The sequence below is a fragment of the Quercus suber genome, unplaced genomic scaffold (assembly GCF_002906115.3).
Source record: "Quercus suber isolate HL8 unplaced genomic scaffold, Cork oak 2.0 scaffold_196, whole genome shotgun sequence".
In the NCBI taxonomy this organism is placed as follows: domain Eukaryota; kingdom Viridiplantae; phylum Streptophyta; class Magnoliopsida; order Fagales; family Fagaceae; genus Quercus; species Quercus suber.
Genome location: NW_027069654.1, coordinates 686,299 through 706,356, shown reverse-complemented (window position 1 = coordinate 706,356; position 20,058 = coordinate 686,299). Strand labels below are relative to the sequence as shown.

At 36.1% G+C, this 20,058-nt stretch overlaps 1 protein-coding gene across 6 annotated transcripts; it reads left to right on the top strand.

The window, feature by feature from the left end:
• Positions 1–389: 389 nt before the first annotated feature.
• LOC112001156 (probable serine/threonine-protein kinase SIS8) lies at positions 390–19,186 on the top strand. 6 transcript variants are annotated; one of them, XM_065779020.1, is made up of 14 exons: positions 390–805; positions 981–1,777; positions 3,600–4,037; positions 7,933–8,036; positions 8,443–9,695; positions 9,807–9,847; positions 10,770–10,838; positions 14,465–14,565; positions 15,866–15,944; positions 16,048–16,146; positions 16,240–16,308; positions 17,367–17,416; positions 17,533–17,709; positions 18,759–19,186. In XM_065779020.1, the coding sequence occupies exons 2-14, from the start codon at positions 1,286–1,288 to the stop codon at positions 18,916–18,918; spliced, it is 3,132 nt and encodes a 1,043-aa protein (XP_065635092.1). In that variant the 5' UTR covers positions 390–805; positions 981–1,285; the 3' UTR covers positions 18,919–19,186. The 6 variants fall into 6 exon arrangements, with proteins under 6 accessions (XP_065635092.1, XP_023889097.1, XP_065635095.1 ...); XM_024033329.2 differs by having other exon boundaries at positions 390–874; XM_065779023.1 differs by having other exon boundaries at positions 392–805; positions 1,449–1,777.
• Positions 19,187–20,058: the final 872 nt, after the last annotated feature.

Sequence of the window (20,058 nt, the reverse complement as noted above, 5' to 3'; positions counted from 1 at the left end):
TTTTTTATTAAAAATAAAAAAGAATTGACTTATTGATAAGAGTTTTATGCCTTCGTAATATACGGTGAATATGATATAATCTGTCCCTCTCCTTAAAACTCGTGCAGCTTTTACTAGTTGGTCATACCTTTTGACTTCTCTAAATCTTTTCGGATATATAGTACTTTATACTTTTTAGTTTTTAGGGAATGAAAAAAATTTTTTTCGCGTGTATATAGCAAAAATTGATATGAACCGTTGGTCCTGAAAAATTGGCTTGTTTTTGGGGCTGAAGTGAAATTTGATTTTACCACTTTCCTCAAATTTTAAATTATTTTTTGTCATCTAGTTACAAAAGAGGTATTTATGGGAGGACAAAATCAAAGTAACAACTCGAAATAGCCAAAGTTGAGTTGCAAAGAATGAATTTTTTTCCCCTCAACTTGATCATTCAATATTCCATTTCTGTACAAAAGCTTTCGAACTTATTTATGCCACCACAGTTATTTTTAGGATTTGAGTACTCCAACAAGTCCAAGCTTTACTTAGCTTTTTGGGGAGAGAGAGAGAGAGAGAGAGACAGAGCCAGTTGGTTGTGTTTCCCACCAATTTAACCTTTTTCCCTGGGACCGTGAAATCCTTGTGCCTTAAACTCAAGTGGGTCATTCTTTTCTACGAGGTCCTACCCTCTCTCTCTCTCTCTCCCACTTGCTGGTCTTTGCTGTCTCAGCCTGTGTTCCTACCTGCCCTCTTTTTCAAACTTCCCCAATAGACACTTCTCTCTTTTCTGTGTTCTCTGCTTCTACTTCTTCTTCTCCATATCCAAGTAAGATCCAATTTTTCTTCTTTTTCTCATATGGGTATTCATTCATTCTGATTGTTCTGCTTCTTCAAGGTAATAAAAAGATCAACAAGTTCTGATATTTGTATAGCTTGTTTTCTTTCATTGAATACTTGTTTGTTTCTGTATTATGTTCAAAACTTGGTCTTTTTGTAAATAGGAAGGTGTTAGCTATCAATTCAAGCATCTGGGGTACTCTTGATATTGTGTGAGCTTTACTGGGTATTGGTATTGCATGTAATGGTTGATGTAGCTTTTGGATTTGAGAGGTTTGTTTGGGGTCACTTGTGGGGTTTAAGGGATGGGATGTGCTGGACAAAAGGGGCTTTTTGTATGAGTGTGAACTTTTCTTTTTTGGTGGAATAGTGGCTGTGATTTCATGCTTGGTCCAAGACAATGGAGTGGTTTATGGCCAGATTTTTACTTCTTTAGCATTCAAAACTTTAGCTTAGTGAAAATATTAATATGAAGAACTTTCTTAAGAAGCTTCATATCATGTCCAATCAATCAGAAGATGCAGAAGGGTCTACTTCATCAAAGGGAAATAACAAGCCCAATGAAGGGTCATCCCCTGATAGGATTTTGCACTCTAGGCCCCATCATAATTTTGAGCATAAACCTCTTTCAGGGCTTTCAGGTTGGTTGAATTCAGTTGCTAATAGACGCAGCCCCAGTCCTCCGTCATCTTCGAATGAGACAAGAGGAGAGAACATGGAACCATCTGATTCAGCTAGTACTGGTGGTTTAGATGTCCCTTTGGACGCAGTTAGGCGCGATTCGGGTTCTAGTAACTCGAGGGATCCGGATATAGAGGAAGAGTATCAGATACAATTGGCTTTAGAGTTGAGTGCCAAGGAGGATCCTGAGGCAGTTCAGATCGAGGCTGTAAAGCAGATCAGTTTAGGCTCCTGTGCTCTTGATAATACTCCAGCTGAAGTTGTTGCCTACCGATACTGGGTAGGCACTTGTCTCTTCTTATTTTTACTGATTTCAATTTGGTTGACTTGTTATTGCAGTCATAGTTCTTATAATCACAATACATTATAGGAATTTGTTGGGGGCATAATTGCTTATCGTCCAACCTTCAATTATAGTCTAAGTTTAAATTTCTTGTGGTGTAGTTGACTCACTTGTTGCTGCATACAAAATGATATGGATGTCAGAAAAATATGTGCCTAAAAAAAGTTTAATTTTGTTTCTTTCCATATATGCATATGGTGCTTCCTTAAGTTTGCTTTTTCTTTTTTGGATGAACTGGATGGTCTTTTAAAAGACCCGTAAAAATATTTTTATGCATTAGACTTGAAGAGCTGTTAAAGAAACTAGGAAAAAGATCTGGCACGGTGTTGTTATCATCCTCATACCTCCTGTGATATTTGTCTTTTAAGTAACACTATTACCTATGATAAAAGTCAGAAACATCTACCAGTTTAATGTTAGTCGCATTCTGATAGTGTAAGAAATGTTGTTGAGGGTCACCATCAAAGCTGCTTTGCATTGAAAGAAAGTGCATAGGCAGAATGGGCAGAACTGGTTGTCTGTTTACCATTCTCTAGTTTAGATTTAATTTGTTTAGCTATATGTTTTAAGTTCTTGTGCACATACATGTGTATATTATATTCTGTTCACATGCATTTTCATTTTTGTAATTTTAGTTTTCACCCTTTCTGTTCCAAGGATTCTCTCATGCCAATCCACTTTAAGATGGCAAATTGTTGAAATATTGAAATCCATGTCTCACCATGATCTCTTTATATTGATGTGCAATTGTCACTGAGAACAACTAGCAACTAGTGTAAAAAATGTTGTTGAGAGTCACCATCAAAGCTGCTTTGCATTGAAAGAAAGTGCATAGGCAGAATGGGCAGAACGGGCAGAACGGGTTGTCTGTTTACCATTCTCTAGTTTAGATTTAATTTGTTGAGCTATATGTTTTAAGCTCTTGTGCACATACATGTGTATATTATATTCTATTCACATGCATTTTCATTTTTGTAATTTTAGTTTATCCTTTCTGTTCCAAGGATTCTCTCATGCCAACTAGTGTAAGAAATGTTGTTGAGAGTCACCATCAAAGCTGCTTTGCATTGAAAGAAAGTGCATAGGCAGAATGGGCAGAACGGGTTGTCTGTTTACCATTCTCTAGTTTAGATTTAATTTGTTTAGCTATATGTTTTAAGTTCTTGTGCACATACATGTGTATATTATATTCTGTTCACATGCATTTTCATTTTTGTAATTTTAGTTTTCACCCTTTCTGTTCCTAGGATTCTCTCATGCCAATCCAATTTAAGATGGAAAATTGTTGAAATATTGAAATCCATGTCTCACCATGATCTCTTTATATTGATGTGCAATTGTCAGTGAGAACAACTAGCAACTAGTTGAGCTTCCTGCCTCTTGCTTTTGTTTAACACGTGAATAATAGCATCACAAGGTTCTGTCAAGGAGTTACCAACTTGTGTAATTTGCATTATTTGTGACTTTTTGTATCTTCTTTCTGAAAACATACTTCCAACAAAGCCAATTGCCCCTTTCCTTACTAGGTCATATTTCAGAATAAAGTATATGAGAAAAACTGAAGCATTTAATCTTTTTATTGCTATTGAAAAAAAAAAAAATCTCCTAAATTTTCTGGGAGCTTGAACTATTTTTTTAAAGACAAATTGGAGACTAACATAATTGTACAAGATTACTCTATTTAACTTTGTTTCTCATTTTTGTCATGTTTATTCCTTTCTAACCTATCTCATATCGTAGATTTATCCATGCTTCACAGAATTACAATTCTCTTAGCTATGATGACAAGATCTTGGATGGTTTCTATGACCTGTACGGAGTTATGACGGAATCAGCCGCAGAAAGAATGCCATCCCTTGTTGATCTGCAAAGAACACCAGTGTCAGACGGTGTCACCTGGGAGGCCGTTTTGGTCAATAGGGTTGCTGATGCTAATTTGTTGAAACTTGAACAGAAGGCTCTAGAGATGGCTGTCAAATCAAGGTCCAATTCTCTAGTTATTCTAGGTAGTGATTTGGTGCGAAAGCTTGCTATTTTAGTTGCTGACTCTATGGGTGGACCAGTTGGGAATCCTGAGAACATGTTGAGAGCATGGCGAAGTCTCAGTTACAATTTAAAAGCAACCCTTGGTAGCATGGTTTTGCCGCTTGGTTCTCTGAAAGTTGGATTGGCTCGTCACCGAGCGTTGTTGTTTAAGGTACGTGCTTGACTTTTTTCCTTTATGGTTCAAAACTTAAGTTACATTGATATGTTAATTTGATCTGGGAGCATTTGATTCCCATATTTGAAATTCCTTTTGGATGGTTTTGACAAAAATGTCTAAGCAAAAGCAACATTCTCACAGCCTTGGTTTCCCTCATGATGAGAATGCTATTGGTACTTCTGATAATTTAATTATATCAATTTCGTAGCTGTTTTTGAATTAATATGATTGCATGAGCAAAATGACACTTCGTTGTTAAGGATGAATATATTTCAGACTGGAAATGACAGACTAAGAAGACTGAGAAAATTTGAGAAAGGTGCAATTTATATGCAATCATGTGATCAGGTTCTTGTTGTTGCCGGTTCTATTTTATTCCCATACTTCTTTTATTCACTTCAGAAATGCTTTCCTTGTCCATGCTAAGTCTCTGATGTCTTTTCTCATGAAGGTCCTGTTAGAGAATCTGATGCGTACATTGTCAAAGACCTTTCATGATTGATAAATTTTACGACTGCGGTAGTTCCTTCCTATTATTCATCAAGAATGTTGTGGTTAGCCACTCTATAGTCTTTGCCCATCCTTAAGATTTGGGTGCAGAGACATAATGATTTAGATGGTAATCTACTGCAGTGCCAAATAAGAGTATTTATCCCATTTGTGAAAATTTAGGGATTCCGTGTTGTTGCATTCTCTCAACTTTGCATATAACAGTATTCCTACTATCTGTGGTCTGCCTTTGAGCCACTTAGATCCATATTTAGATACATTATCTTTGCTGTGTTTATATTTTCCACCTTATCTTGCTGCTTCCTAGGTTTATTCTTAGGTTTGCTTTAATTTTCCGAGATCATTTTAGGATATCTGAATATAAAGCATAATCTACGATATGCCTTGAGGTATGAAGATTTGATGCTTGTTACATGGGTCAATATTTTCCATTTTAAGATTGACTGGACCCTTGCAATTATACCACCCTGAACAACCTGATATAACATATTGCTAAGGCATGTGTAATAATGATGGCTAAAGCACAAAAGTGGTTCATAACCACCTCCTGATTTTGAAGAAAATACGTGGAGTCTATTAAATTGTCAACTGTCAACTGGAACCGGGAAAACTCAACACCCCCCCCCCAAAAAAAAAAAAAATCCAAAAAACCCAAGGGTACTGGCCAGGAAAAAAAAGAAAAAGAAAGGACTCAAAGGTGGTGGCTGCATCATGCATTGCTGTTATGCTTCTTGTCTGAATTTGTGATGCATTAATTGCTCTCTTTTCTGCCTCTCATTTTTATACAACCTTTTAAGCTATTGTTAATATCTTTCATTGGGCGGTGATGAACTTCATGCTCCATGTGAGGAACACTCTTCTTGAGGTACTTGAGTTGAAAAAAGATAACTCAAGAACAAACCTAGGTTCTGCATCAGACATGTGAAGATGAACTGGAATAAGTATTTGTTGGCCTATTTTTGGGTTATATGTGTGAGTGAAATTTCACATTGAATAATATTGAGAAGAGTGAGTGGTTAGTATAATATTGTTGGGCCCAAGCTCATAAGCTTAAGATTCTAGGTTAAATGGTGTCTTTGAAGTTTGCAGGAGGGCTCATGGGTGTGGTCTTTGGAGAAGCATTAATGAAGGGTGGGAGAGTTTTTCTAAGCATCTGTCCTTTGAAGTGGGTGATGGAACTCGTATCCGCTTTTGGCATGACAGGTGGATTGGTGAGAATTCGTTAAAAGATCGCTAGCCTGCGCTTTATGCATGTTTGGCGGTCAAGGATGCTTGCATCTCTGAGGTTTTGTGGGCTCCAAAAGGGGGTACTGTTAGAGTTTGGAATTTAAGGTTTATAGAGCATTTGAAGATTGGGAGTTGGTTGCATCTTATTCTCTATTTCAGCTTATCCATCCTTATATCCCTTGGGGTGATAGGAGAGATACTCTTCACTGGTGGCTAAAAGGGGATGGAAAGTTTGACACCCAGTCCTAATACCATGAGATTCGGGGTGCCTCAAATTCTTTATTTCCTTGAAAGGGTGTTTGGAAACCAAAGATTTCTAAGTGCGTGGCGTTCTTTCTGTGGACTGCTGCACATGGTCGAATCCTTACTCTGGATAATCTAATGCTTAAGGGTCGCCCTTTGGCTAATTAGTGTTGTATGTATTGCTGTGATGGGAAGTCGGTAGACCACCTTCTTCTTCATTGTCCTGTTACTCACTCCCTATGGGCTTTCATGATTCAAGCTTTTGGTATTCATTGGGTTATGTCGGGTTTGGTGGCGGGTTTGTTATCTAGTTGGCATCAGTGGCCTGGGAAGCATAATTCAGAAATTTGGAACTTGGTTCCAGGGTGCTTAATGTGGATTGTGTGGTTGGAGCGAAATTGTCGATTTTTTGAAGATAAAGAGAAAATGTTGGAGGAGTTAAAGATTTTATGCCAATGCAGTCTAATGGAGTGGTCTCGTTGCTGGGGTTTTACTGAGTGTTCTTCTCTCTCTAAGTTTATGCCTACTCTTAGCTTAGTTTCCTGAATTCTCTCTTCTTGTTGTGTTGTGTTGTGTAGTGTTATGCTGTGTTGCTGTTTTGTTGCTGTTGTGTTGTTGTTCATCATCATAAACATCTTGCACTTCTCTTTTATTTTTTTCCCCCTTTAATAAAAGTTTTCTGTTTACCTATCAAAAAAAAAAAAAAAAAAAACTACTCAATTGGAGTCTCCCCATGGTGTTATCTTCACAAGAAGTGGTATTGGAGCTCAGGGTGACATGTGGCAAGGTGCTATCTTCCTAACAAGATGTGTTAGAGCTGAAGGTGGGACAATGAGTTTAGGGTCACCTTTGCAATTGGAGTGAGGAAAAAGTAAGCCTAAAGGCGCACACAAATGATCTTGGAAAAAGACCCAACAAAGGAGCATTGTCAATGGTGCTAAATCAAGGTAAAGCGCAAGGTTCCCATGGATTAGTGTGCAGGGTTCACACGTGGTTCTTATGGATGACGTACTAGTATAAGTAAAGCTCATAAGGCAAGAGGGAGGGGAGCTAGTAGGACTTGTTCATGGCCTACAGAGAGGAAAAGGCTCACACGTGAGAGGGAGATTTTGGGAATACACGTGTGAGTGAAGTCCCACATTGAATAATAATAAGGAATGAGCGGTTAATATGATATTGTTGGGCCCAAGCTCATAAGATTAAGCTTTTGGGTTAAGTAGTTCCTCTATATGTTATATTAACTACTCAATTGGAGTCTCCAAAGGTGTTTTCTCCCCAACTCCCCAACACCTACGTTAGCAAAGTCGACTTATGTTAAGAAATGTGGACCAGATTAAATAAACTCCTTAGTATGCACATACTTTTAGTAATTGTGCATGAAGTATCTCCATTGTAGTTAAAATTTAGGTTACCTCTTTCAGAAGGTAAAGTTGAATAGCTTGATGGCAGATTTTTTATTACAGCATCCTGTATATCATTTCTGATATGTTGGACTTTGACTGGTCAAATATTTGGTACTATGAGGTTGATGGGTTGTTACTGTCTCCATATTAACTAATCTTGAAAACTGCATGGGTACTGGATTACCATGTTATCAAGATGTTCAGCAGGTATGCTTGTTTGAAGCTGTTTTTGTCCTTTTGAGTCAGCTGTCTTAAATCATTGGATATCTCTCTCTCTCTCTCTCTTTTTGTTCTTTCAATAGCCTTATTTTATTGCCCTAAAAATTTGTCTACAAATTTTTTTTATTGCACTAAATCCCACAACTTTGTTATTATTCTTAGGTTCTTTGATTATCTCGTTTTATATGGTTCTGTACTTCACTAACTCTTGTTAAATCAGTTTTCCTTGTTGTTTGAAATCCTGGCCTTGCACTAGTTTCTCTTTTCTTTAACATTTTATTGTGTAGGTCTTGGCTGATAGTGTGGGTTTCCCGTGCCGATTGGTGAAAGGGCAGCAATACACGGGTTCTGATGATGTGGCAATGAACTTTGTAAAGATTGATGATGGAAGGTAATTGGTATTATAAATTTGTGTTTGGTGATGCAGTCAAGTCAGCTGGATTAGTCTGAGTTTATTTATCTATTTTCTGTTCTCTGAAACATGACTTTGGTATGCATATATGAGCTGCTTATTTCTTCTTTCTCACTCACAGTTAATTCAATGCATGCAATGCTGTTATATACTTATATTTTAGTTAGAATCTTATTCAGTGTCTATATATTAGCGTTATAGGATTGCATTTGCATATGTAGTTGTAGACTTGTAGTTATATTTTTTCCCTTTATCAAATAACGCTGGAAATGATCCCAGAGCCGAAAATTGTATAATTTGTCACTGTAATTTTTTTTTTTTTTTTTCCTCATTCGGGGTTGGAAAATGTTATCCATTTTTAAGATGTGGTTAATGTCAATTTCAGGGAGTATATTGTTGATCTAATGGCAGATCCTGGTACACTTATTCCAGCTGATGCAGCTGGGTCACATATAGACTATGACGAATCTTTCTATACAGCCAGTCCTTTGTCTAGAGATATTGATTCCTCTCATATGGCCTCTTCGAGCAGTGGGGTTGGGAGTTCATTTGAAGAACATTCAGACTTTGGGATATTTGAGAAGAGGTCTAGGGCCAGTAATTTAGCTGCTTTAGGAAAAGAATCTGAGGATAGAAGCGATTTCACTTCTTCTGCAAATATAAACAGGCCAACTAAAATTGAGGAAGAGCAGAAGGTTTCCTCAGAAGATTTTATAAATCCCTCCAGTGTAGAGAAGGTGCCGGTGCGGGAGGCTCCTGGCCGGCCTAATTATCCTTACATGCATGCAAGATCTCCTTCTTGGACTGAAGGTGTTAGCTCCCCTGCTGTACGTAGAATGAAAGTGAAAGATGTTTCACAGTACATGATTAATGCTGCCAAAGAGAATCCACAATTAGCTCAGAAACTTCACGATGTGCTACTTGAGAGCGGTGTTGTTGCCCCACGAAACTTGTTTACTGAAATTTATTCTGAGCAGTTAGATGCATTGACAGCTGAGGCCAAGTCCCCGACTGAAGATAGGGAAGAAGATAAGCAGGGATTTGGAACTCAAGAAATCAAAGCTCAAGAAGATCCTTGTCCTGCTCGCTTTTTGCCTCCTCTACCTCCTCACAGATTGCACTCTAAAGCAACTAATTCTTCTGGCCAACCAGAGCATTTTAACTTTCCACTTGATACAGCAGAAGTAACTGGACAGCTGATCTCATCACAATCTGAAGTGACTCCTGTAAAATATACAAAAAATGTACCTGTAGCTGCTGCTGCAGCAGCGGCAGCTGCTGTTGTAGCATCTTCAATGGTAGTTGCTGCTGCAAAGTCAAGCAGTGACTCCAATCTTGAACTTCCTGTAGCAGCTGCTGCCACTGCTACTGCTGCAGCTGTGGTAGCAACAACTGCAGCTGTTAGTAAGCAATATGAGCAGGGTGCAAGAAGTGATGGAGATGCAGATGGTTCTAGTTCTGAGACACGTGGTAGTGGTGACCGGCAGCATGATGCTTCTGGAGCCAATTCAGAGGGTGAGATAATATCAGATAGATCGGGAGGTAATGATAGTACAAAATCTGATGGTGCACTTGATGAAGTTGCAGAATGTGAAATTCCATGGGAGGAAATCACCTTGGGTGAACGTATCGGACTTGGTATGCTTGTGCCATCAAGTTCATGTACTTCTTGTTAATATAAAAATATAATTACGGATGCTTTTCACAAGCGAGTAACTTGATATTTTTGGTGCATTCTTTGTTCTGCAGGATCATATGGGGAGGTTTATCGTGGAGACTGGCATGGAACTGTAAGTTTTATCATGCAGACCTTGAATGATCATGGTGCATCCTTAGTTTGTTGTTTTGGGAGATGTTATGTATTTTGTGCTGGCTGTGTGGGGTTAGAAAGCCTCTGTACGGCTTATGGTTATCTTTGCAAGATGTGGGAATGGATAATAACATGAGAAATGTAAGCCAAATATGCAGTCTGAAAAGAATATGTTACATGTGACACTGACCAGAGAAAAACTGTTTGCAAAAAATGGGAATTTGTAGGATGGCCCTTTGTTTAGGGTTTTGTACAATCAAAATTGGTGGCCTACATGCTCCAAGTACTAAATTTGACACCAAACAAAACAAATTGGGATATGGCTGAAATATGACTGAACCTAAAAATATGAATTTCTGCAAATCCAAGACTTAGACTTTCTATTTCTGTTTATATGGCAGCAATGAATTTCAGGTATTTACTAAGTTCTATTCTGCTTATATGGAAGCAATGTTTGATTACTTTAAATGGTGTCCCCTTGAACATTGATCCTGCACCAGGAGATTTTAACTTAAATTATTACATCAGCTTTAATTAACATATGATGTTCGAGTAATACATTAATCTGATAAACTGCACTTTGCTTATTTTATCTTGTTGTGTCTATCTCTGGACTGTTTACTCATAATTGAATAATTTGAGGTGTTTTTGGACTATCTGTTTAAATATTTGAAGCCCGATGCATCATGACCACCGTTTTCCTTTCCCTGAAATGCTTAATATAACATTATTTTCTGATTTGTTTTGGGAAGTTTATTTAGTTTATGGTTTAGAATAGAAAAATAAACTGTCTAGCCATATCTCACCAATACCTTGTTTGTTTTGAGAATTTATTTTTTGGTTGAATTCCCATTTTTGGAAGGTTTATATTTTGAACTTATTTTCCCTATTTGGTTTTACAGGAAGTGGCTGTGAAGAGATTTCTAGACCAAGCTATTTCTGGTGACTCACTTGAAGAGTTCAGAAGTGAGGTAGAATCTGTCTTCCCCCTTCACCTCTTTGTATGCTTTCTTTGAATATATTACTAACTGTGTAGAAGCTTAAGCTATTTGGTAATGGTGAATTTAACTTCTATGAACTCTCCTCCTTTTATGTGGCCCCAACACTTTTCCCATGTTGTGGCCTAACATGTGGAGTATTAAACCATGTGGGAATTCTCCTGACTCAAACACAAGATTTCATCTTCTTATATCATGATAAATTGCATGTCCCTAAAATTTAAGCTATTATAAAAAGGTAAATTCAATTTATTTCTGTGTGCTTTTTAAATCATCGAATGCACTGGACCATATATTACCTTTAAACCTCCATTTTTTTACAAGAATTTTATCTAAAAAGAAACAAGTACATGGGTTTTGTACAATATGACTTCACTAACATACATTTAAAATCCCATTTTTCTCAAGAAAATTCAATTTTTTGACCCCAAATGTATTTGTGCTGTACTCATGCTGTATCCGTGAAAAATTTCCCCTATATTTATGGATCCCACCGTAATCCGTATTGGATACGTATAATTACGGCAGGTTTGTTGAAGTATCCATTCTTTCTAGGAGTTAATCTTTTGATGTAGAACAAAAGGTGCTGATATAACTGTATCTCCAAAACTAGGGTTAGGTTTAGGGAAATTAAAATGGGTTTTGGTGGAGGCCGAAAGCATTCAAATTTCAGGTTATTTGAGTTATTGTAGTCCAATAACCGAGGAGGAAAAGGGGGGAAACAGGAGGGGAAAAGACCTAGATTAACTCTAGGGTTCTAGGATTCACTCCTAGGGTTTGAATGCTTCACATGGTTGTAGAAAAATTTTACAAACTTTCATTTTTTCTTAAGTTGGCTACAAATTGCTTTTATAATAAAGTTTCTGGAGACCCTACATGATTGTTAGTGAAAAAGAAGATGCAAATAAGAAGAAATATATGAAAGAAAAGGAGGTTTCTATGTTCAGCCCTTTCCCAATCCACTCCATATATATAGGAGAAGATTTGCAAAATTTTACAAAGAATATTCTAATAATGACAGTTGTTAGGGACAGCTCACTAGGGACACCTGACCAATAGTATGTTCTTGAAGAATCTAGAATAGGGACACCTCACCTAAGCTATCTTGCTAGAATGATGCAATTCTCTTTATTTCTAACAATAACAAAAGTACTAATATACCTGACTTCTAAATCAAATAAAGCACTGGAAAAAAAAAAACTGGCAGCAAAGATAAAATAAAACTTCCACCAATTTAACTAGCTTGATAAATCCCAGTTGGGGCGTGTGGCATCATAATAGTCCCAAATTAAATTGTGCTTTAGAATTAGGATTCCAACATCATCTCTATTTTGTTATATTTACCCTCTCATTGTCGTTGCATTTACCATTATGTGTTCTTAGCTATTGTTTCCAAAGTAAAGAAATCTAGTTTCTTCAATTTTATATTCTATGTGCCTGCACCTTCAATTGATATAATTTGGATAAATTACATATTTGGTCTCTAACCTTTATGCTGTATTTCAATTTGGTCCATGGCCTTTTAAATGTGTCAATTTAGTCCCTAACGTTTTGGTTTTGTGTCAAAATGGTCCATGCAATTAAGTGATGAATGAAAAATGTTGACATAACTAATGACATGAAAATAAAATATTATTTTAATGCCAAATAGACTGACATGTATATTACCACATCAGCAATTAAAACACTCCGTTTACACGTTTGACATTAGGTGGAAAAAAGTCACCCAACCCACGCTGAAAATTGGATAAAGGTTGCATTTGGCATTAGCTGAAAAAGCCAGTTTTTTTTTTATTATTTAGCTTATTTTTGCTACTATTCATGGGTCCTATTGTATTATTTTAGCTAGATTTTAGCTTTATCTTCACTACTTTTAGCCAAAAATTTTTAGTTTCAGCTAAGTAAGCTGTTCCCAAATGGACACAAAATGTTAAAAGCCCACTAGAAATTTGATAGGAAACTGAAATTAAAAAAGCTCATTCAAATAAAGAACTAAAACCAACCGATTAGATCCATTAGTGGACCATTACACCCAGAATCATCATTCGTTGGTGCTGTGCAAGATTCAACCCAATCTCTAGAGCCTCTCACCTAGATCCATATAAAAAAAACCCAGATCCATACTGGCAAATCCTTAATTTTTTACCTTCTTCACTTTCAGATTTGGGTTTGTTGAGAACAGTGTGTGTTGTTCATGGGTTTGGTGTGAACAACGTGCAATTTCCTTACTGAAGCACCTCTTCAGATGAGCGCTTTGGCTGCATTTCAAAGTTCTCATTCAAATAGCTCTCCATTAATTGCCTTCTTGTGTCATCTCCAACTAGCTACAGCTATTGCTACTGGAACTAACCTCTCTCACATTTGCCTTGTACAAATAGCTTTGAAAAGTTTATATAAATTCAAATAAAAGCAACCTTCTTCTTCATGTTTTGAGAGTTGAGATTTAGGAGTTTATGTTTGGTTGGGTGAAGATCCAAATCCCAGTGGAAATTTCATTGTGAGTTGGGTGAATTTTTTGTCATTAAAATCTCAAATCCAAGTTGAAATTTCAGCCAAAGTAAAGAGGAGTTGTGAATTTCAACCCAAAGTAGATTTGTTTTTATTTTTATTTTTGTGTTTGTTTGCCAAGAAAGTGTGAGCAAAGAAAATGAGATGTTGATTTTCTTTTCATTTTTATTAATGTTTGATTATTTGAATATTTTTTAATATAAATGCTGATGTGGTTACAGATTTGGTGTTATAACTTTTAAGATATTATATATTGAAATTTTCAACCTAATATCAGACTGTAAATTGTAATTGAGTGTGTTTTAATTACTGATGTGGCAATACAAGTGGCAGTCTACTGGGCATGAAAATAATATTTTATTTTCACTGTTAGCTATGTCAGCATTTTTCATCCTTCACTTAATGGCAGGGGCCATTTTGACATGATACCAAAACATCAGGGACTAAATTGACATGTTTAAAAGGTCAGGAATCAAATTGAAATACAATGCAAAGGCTGGGGACCAAATATGTAGTTACTCTATAATTTTTTTCTTTATATGTGCTGGTGAGGTGTCACTTCAATTCATTGATAATGGGATTTTCATCTACTTTACCACGATTCTTGACCCCTCACATTACTGTGGTGAATTGACTATCCATGGCTGATTGACATATAGGTTAATGGGAGATCACATTAAAGTATTATACAGAATGAGAGTTATTTATCTGAACTGTTCCGTTATAAGTCTGCATGTGCTCTCTAAATGTTCTGTGACCAATCATTGCCTTATTTTTATTGAGCAAATGATTCTCATCAAAATTCTATGGGATGAGATATCTGAACATATTTCTCAGAATTCTGATAGTGAATTTGAATAGGGCACCTGTGATGATTCATGCAAACTCTTTCCACTCTCTAAGCATGTGAAGATCATTTTTTGTGGTCTGCATAGAAAATTCTTACTTTTCTTTTGTTTTAAACCTCACTCCTTCCACCATCATTTTTACATGTCTAAATAGCTTCCTTTAGGATTTAACTGTCATTGGTATCTCTAAGTATATAAGGATTATATTGACATAATTTGTTTTACTTGTGTCTGAATTGCAAGGTTCGGATAATGAAAAGACTCAGGCATCCTAATGTTGTTCTATTCATGGGAGCTGTAACACGTACCCCAAATCTTTCAATCATCACTGAATTTCTTCCCAGGTATGTAAACATTCTATTTCTGATCATAACTGTGTCGTGGTCTTAATCAAAGATTTATGGAAGTCAATGCACTATACTGCTAATTATGGGAGAAAAAAGCTCTTATTAGTACAATACTACATATAATATGAAATCAATACGCGCACATATTGCCAATGAGATGGCATCAAAAGTGGCTCTTGTATGGTATGGCTTTTGGAAATTATTGATTAAGGCAGAAATACCTTTCACAATAGTTAAACTTTCTTAATTCTGTTTTCTGTTTTTTTCAATGTATCTTCTGTAACTTTCCATCTTGTGCGATTTTCTTGAGAATTGGTTTAAAAAAAAAAAAAAAAAAAAATCAAGCCTTAGTTCCAAATCCTTGGGGTTGGATATGGATCCTCAACAGACTATCAAAGTTGGTCGCATGCTTTTTTACAACCATTCTATTCTATCAAAAATCATATTCTCTATCACCTCTTTAGTTAACATGCTTTTTATAAAAAATATTATTTATTTATTTTTTAACTTCAACTCATTCTTCCTCATTGGTGCATTAGTAGCTGTTTATTGCACATGACCAAACCATCTTAAATGTCTCTTCCTCATCTTTTCATCAATAGGGTCGCCCCTATTTTTAACTGTTATTTTTTATTTTATTTATTTATTTTTTTAATTTGAATCTTATCTTTTCTAGTATTTTCACTTATCCATCGTAACATTCTTATTTCAACTATACTCATTTTGTGAAAATGTTGCTTCTTAATAGCCTAAAATTTAGTACAATAGAGCATAGCTGATCTTATAATATTCTTCTAAAATTTTCAATTTAACTTAATGGGTATTCTATAATCACATGATACTCTCAATGCATTTCCTCACATCATCCACTTTGCTCTTATTTTGTGATTCACATTCTCTTCAATTTTTCCATCCTTATGAATTCTTGATCCAAGATATCGAAAGCATTCACTCTTTGCTATCATTGACCATTAAGTCTTTCAACCCCTTCATATTTTTTTCTACTTTTACTAAACTTAAATTCTATGTACCCTGTTTCAGTCTTGCTCAGTTGAAAGTCTTTAGATTCTAAAGCATCTCTCCAAATTTTTAACTTGACGTTAACTTTATATCTAATTTCATCTACTAAAACTATATCATTTTCAAAAAGTAGACAGAAGGTTAATGGATGCTCTGCCACTATGATTCTGTTTGATTCAGAGCTTCCACTCCCAGTATGCTCCTTTTTGATAAATTGTCTCTTGGATCTTATGAGTTATGTCAATTCAAATGTTAAAAAACCGCTCATGTTTTGCAGAGGTAGTTTGTATAGGTTGCTTCATCGGCCTAACAATCAATTAGACGAAAGAAGGCGCTTGAGGATGGCCCTTGATGCTGTATGACCCTTTCATTCTTGCTCTTTATTCCAATTTCAGTCAGAATTTACTCTAATCTGTGACTTATATAATTTATCTTTTTTTTGAATGATTACGCTTTTAGGCTCGGGGAATGAACTATCTGCACAACTGCTCTCCCATGATAGTGCACCGAGATTTGAAGTCCCCAAATCTTCTTGTTGATAAAAATTGGGTTGTGAAGGTGGTGTCTTACCTCTTTACTGTGATTGCTGAATACGTTTAATGTGTCTTCCATGCCTAATCCAGCATGATGTAAAATATTCTGCCTGTTCAGGTGTGCGATTTTGGGTTGTCACGAATGAAACATAGCACATTTCTCTCTTCAAGGTCAACTGCAGGGACGGTAAGCCAATAACAACTTCACTTTTTCCTTCTGCCAGTTGAACCATCCAAAATCTTTTTCTTTGTTTATTTTTGGGTTATCTATCAAACAGATCTATCATGTTCATGCCTCACTGATTTATATATTCTTTTTTTTTTTTTTTTTTTAAATATCTGGTTTCTATGCACCTGCTTTATGCTTCCAATAATAGTAAAGCATTGACTTTTGTGCTTTTCTTTTTGACTGAAAAGGTAGAAACTTTTGTGCTTTTCTTGATACTACACATTTGTTGCATTTTGTTTTAAACGTTTTCCTTGTTAGTTGCCTGTATCCAGGCATTCAGTAGATCTTCTCGTGGTGATTAAAGGTTTGGTGTGGGGGGTAGGGGGTGACTAGACATCTTTTTTGGCGTGGCAAATGGCATACAAGTCAGGACTAATTGAAGGGAATTGGTGTTTGGCTTTGATGTTGTTTAATGCTGAAATTGATTGATGCATGTTTTCCTCAAACTTTGGAAATCACAAAGAGAGAACCATTCCAAAAGTTCTTCAATTGTAAGATCATTTGGACTTACTGTTTATAACAGTGTATTCATGACTGTAGAATTACATGCTTTATTCTCTAATCATGAAATATTTAAAGGACATGTGTACTATCTGTACTTTTGGTGTTCATAGGGATGGCGAACATTGAAATAAAAGCTTGTTGGTTAGGCCTAAAAATAATGAAGGCTGTTTTTGGTGGTAGTTGGTACAATCAGATTATTATTATTTAATAATGTTAAAAGGTAAGTTACCCCAATAGGTTTTTGATGCTATTGCACTAGAACTTCAGGAATTATTTCCATTGAAGTAACTTTGTTATGTGCAATGGTTTCAAAAGCAGAAATCTCCATATTGTAGAATTTGTGAAACAAATAATGAATATTGCAGTCGTTGGCCATGCCTATATGTATTCATGAATTTCCTGAATATGTTTGCTTTCTTGATTATCAACTTGTTTGTATCGGTCTTTGATTGCAAGCATGCAACCATTAAAGCTAGGTTTTGAATGAGTTCATTTTGTATTGCACTCTTCAGGCTGAGTGGATGGCCCCAGAAGTGCTAAGAAATGAACCTTCAAATGAAAAGTAAGCCTTCTTTCTGTCTGTCTCTCTCTCCTACATATGTTTTTAGTACTTTGTTTTGGACCCTTTATGATTTTTTATTTTATTTTTATAAATACATTGTATAATTAAACTTGCAGGTGTGATGTTTATAGCTTTGGGGTCATACTATGGGAACTCTCAACGATGCAACAACCATGGGGGGGAATGAACCCAATGCAAGTTGTTGGTGCAGTTGGATTTCAACATCGGCGTCTTGACATTCCAGATGATATGGATCCTTCCATTGCAGATATTATTCGGAAATGCTGGCAGACGTGAGTATTTTTTGGTTAAGGAATGTGTGTGAATAATTGTTTACATATTGATATTGTGATTCAAAACATCCATTGGCATTTTCTTTTGTTGGCTTACCTTAGTCTGCTATAGAAGCACAGACACGGAAAAAACCCTTGTGTGGTATCAGACACATGTTGGACATGGACACGCCTGGGGCATGGTTGCATTTGTGTCTGCTTGGTGTTTTTTTTAATTTTAATTTTAATTTTGATTTAAGAGACAATGGCCAAAAATTGAAAAGAAAAAAAAGAGGAAAAAAATTGGATTGTCACCTTAGATCAACAATCTTGATTTCCTCTTGCTCACCTCATTCAATCTACACTCTGGCCACTTAGAATAGTCAAATCGGTGACACTTAAAGCCTACCAGCACTCCCCAAGCAGATCAACTTTCTCTTTTTCTCTTGCTTGGTACACGGTCTCTTATTCCAACTTCATTGCCATTGGATCGCTTCTCACATATTGTAGCCATCAAAAAAGGGCCTTCCTCTCTTTTTTGCTCACTTGTAGAGGTTTGAACCTCATAAAGGCAAGCATCTTAACTTGTCATTTTGTGACAAGAAATGTGAATATATCAAATAATAATAAAAATTGATCCCAGGAAGATATTGTGTACCTGGCTGTCTAGCAACCTTTTTTTTTTTTTTTTTTTTCCTATTGTTTGTTTGTAAGGTTTTTCACAAGACCATAATGATGTTCATATCTAATCCTCTGATGTAGTGCTATTCAAATACCCTTTTGACACAACAAACTAGTATCATTGCTTCTGTTGTTACAACAATTCTCATCTAGTGGCCACATACTTGTCCTATGGGTAACATGATCTTCAATCTGTTTCTGATTAAATACGTTGCCCAAGAAGATATTAGCAAGCCTTGCATTTTACAAAATAGAAGATTAAAGCTTAAACTTGTGAATTAGTAGGAGAAATTCCATTGTTATGTTTGTCATGGTTAATGCACTGTGTCAATTTATTTGTAAATGCACTAGTTTGAGATCCTGATAATTGATCCATTTAAACATTGTAGAGATCCGAAATTGAGACCATCGTTTACTGAGATCATGGCTGCTCTGAAGCCGTTGCAGAAGCCCATAACCAGTTCTCAAGTTCCTAGACAAACTGCATTAGTTGGTAGTGCCCGCGAAAGGCCTCAACCGTCACAAGTTGCAGAAGATCCAGCTGGCTAGAAGAGAGTCAACAAGCTAACTGATTTGCTGCTCGTTGGACTGCCAACATTTGGTAAGATTTCTTGTGACAAGCAAGGGAAAGAGACTGGTTGAAAATCATGACCCGACATTTACTCTAATTTGAGATTGTGATTCTTTTCCTCAATTCCTTTTTTTTCTTTTTCTTTTTCTTTTTTGGTATTCTTCACAGTGCAGCTATTGTCAAGGTTGTGTATTTGTTTGTAAAAAGCCATTGAAATTGTTGTACATGTTTGAAATTTTCGCTGTACGTGAAGTTCTATTCAGTAGTTGCATAAGCGTTTTGCTGACTGGAGCATTGGGCATAAGAGGAGAGTTTTTTTTTTTTTTTTGGGGGGGGGGGGGGGTGGGGTGTTGGTGGTTTGGTAATTTCATTGGTTCCAAGCTGTAAATATATAGTGGGTAGGGAAAAAATTACATTTAAAAGTATTTTTCAGGAGCTGTCATAATTCATTTTGCAATTTACATTTTTTTAAGGAGCTTCGGATCATGGTAAACCCCAAAGCTGTCATAATTCATCAGAATTCGAGCAGATTGAATATCATCCTAATGACTGAGATTGAGAGTGAAAAAAATTAATTTTCAATCTCAGTCCTTAGATCATAAAAATGAAAAAGTTAAAAATGCTTTGATCCAAGATTGAAAGTTAATTTTTTAACTCTCAATATCAATCATTGATAATTACTACATCCTATTACACGGGATCCAAATCCAATTCTAGCACAACTAATTGATTCTTGTAAAGGTGCCTTGAAATTCGTATTAAAAACTAAAGAGGGATCACCATTCCTCAATAACACATCCTTAATGATTCCTTTGTTACATAAGAGCATGTTTGTATCATAAATAACAACAGTACTATTTTAAAAGGGGATTCCCTTTCTAAAACACATCTAGAACAAAGTATGTTGTTTTCGTGTCCCATCCAATGCACTAGACCGAAGCTTCACCAGGACACTTTCATGTCTTGGACATCATGGCTGCTATGTGGTCATTTTACTAGGCAACCCTACCCTACTTGGTTGTTATTAAATAGTTTCATATCAGCTAAAATGCATAATAGTTTCATCTAGGTTTCAGGCATGGAAGTGCAATCAGAAACCATTATTCTTGTTCCAAGGT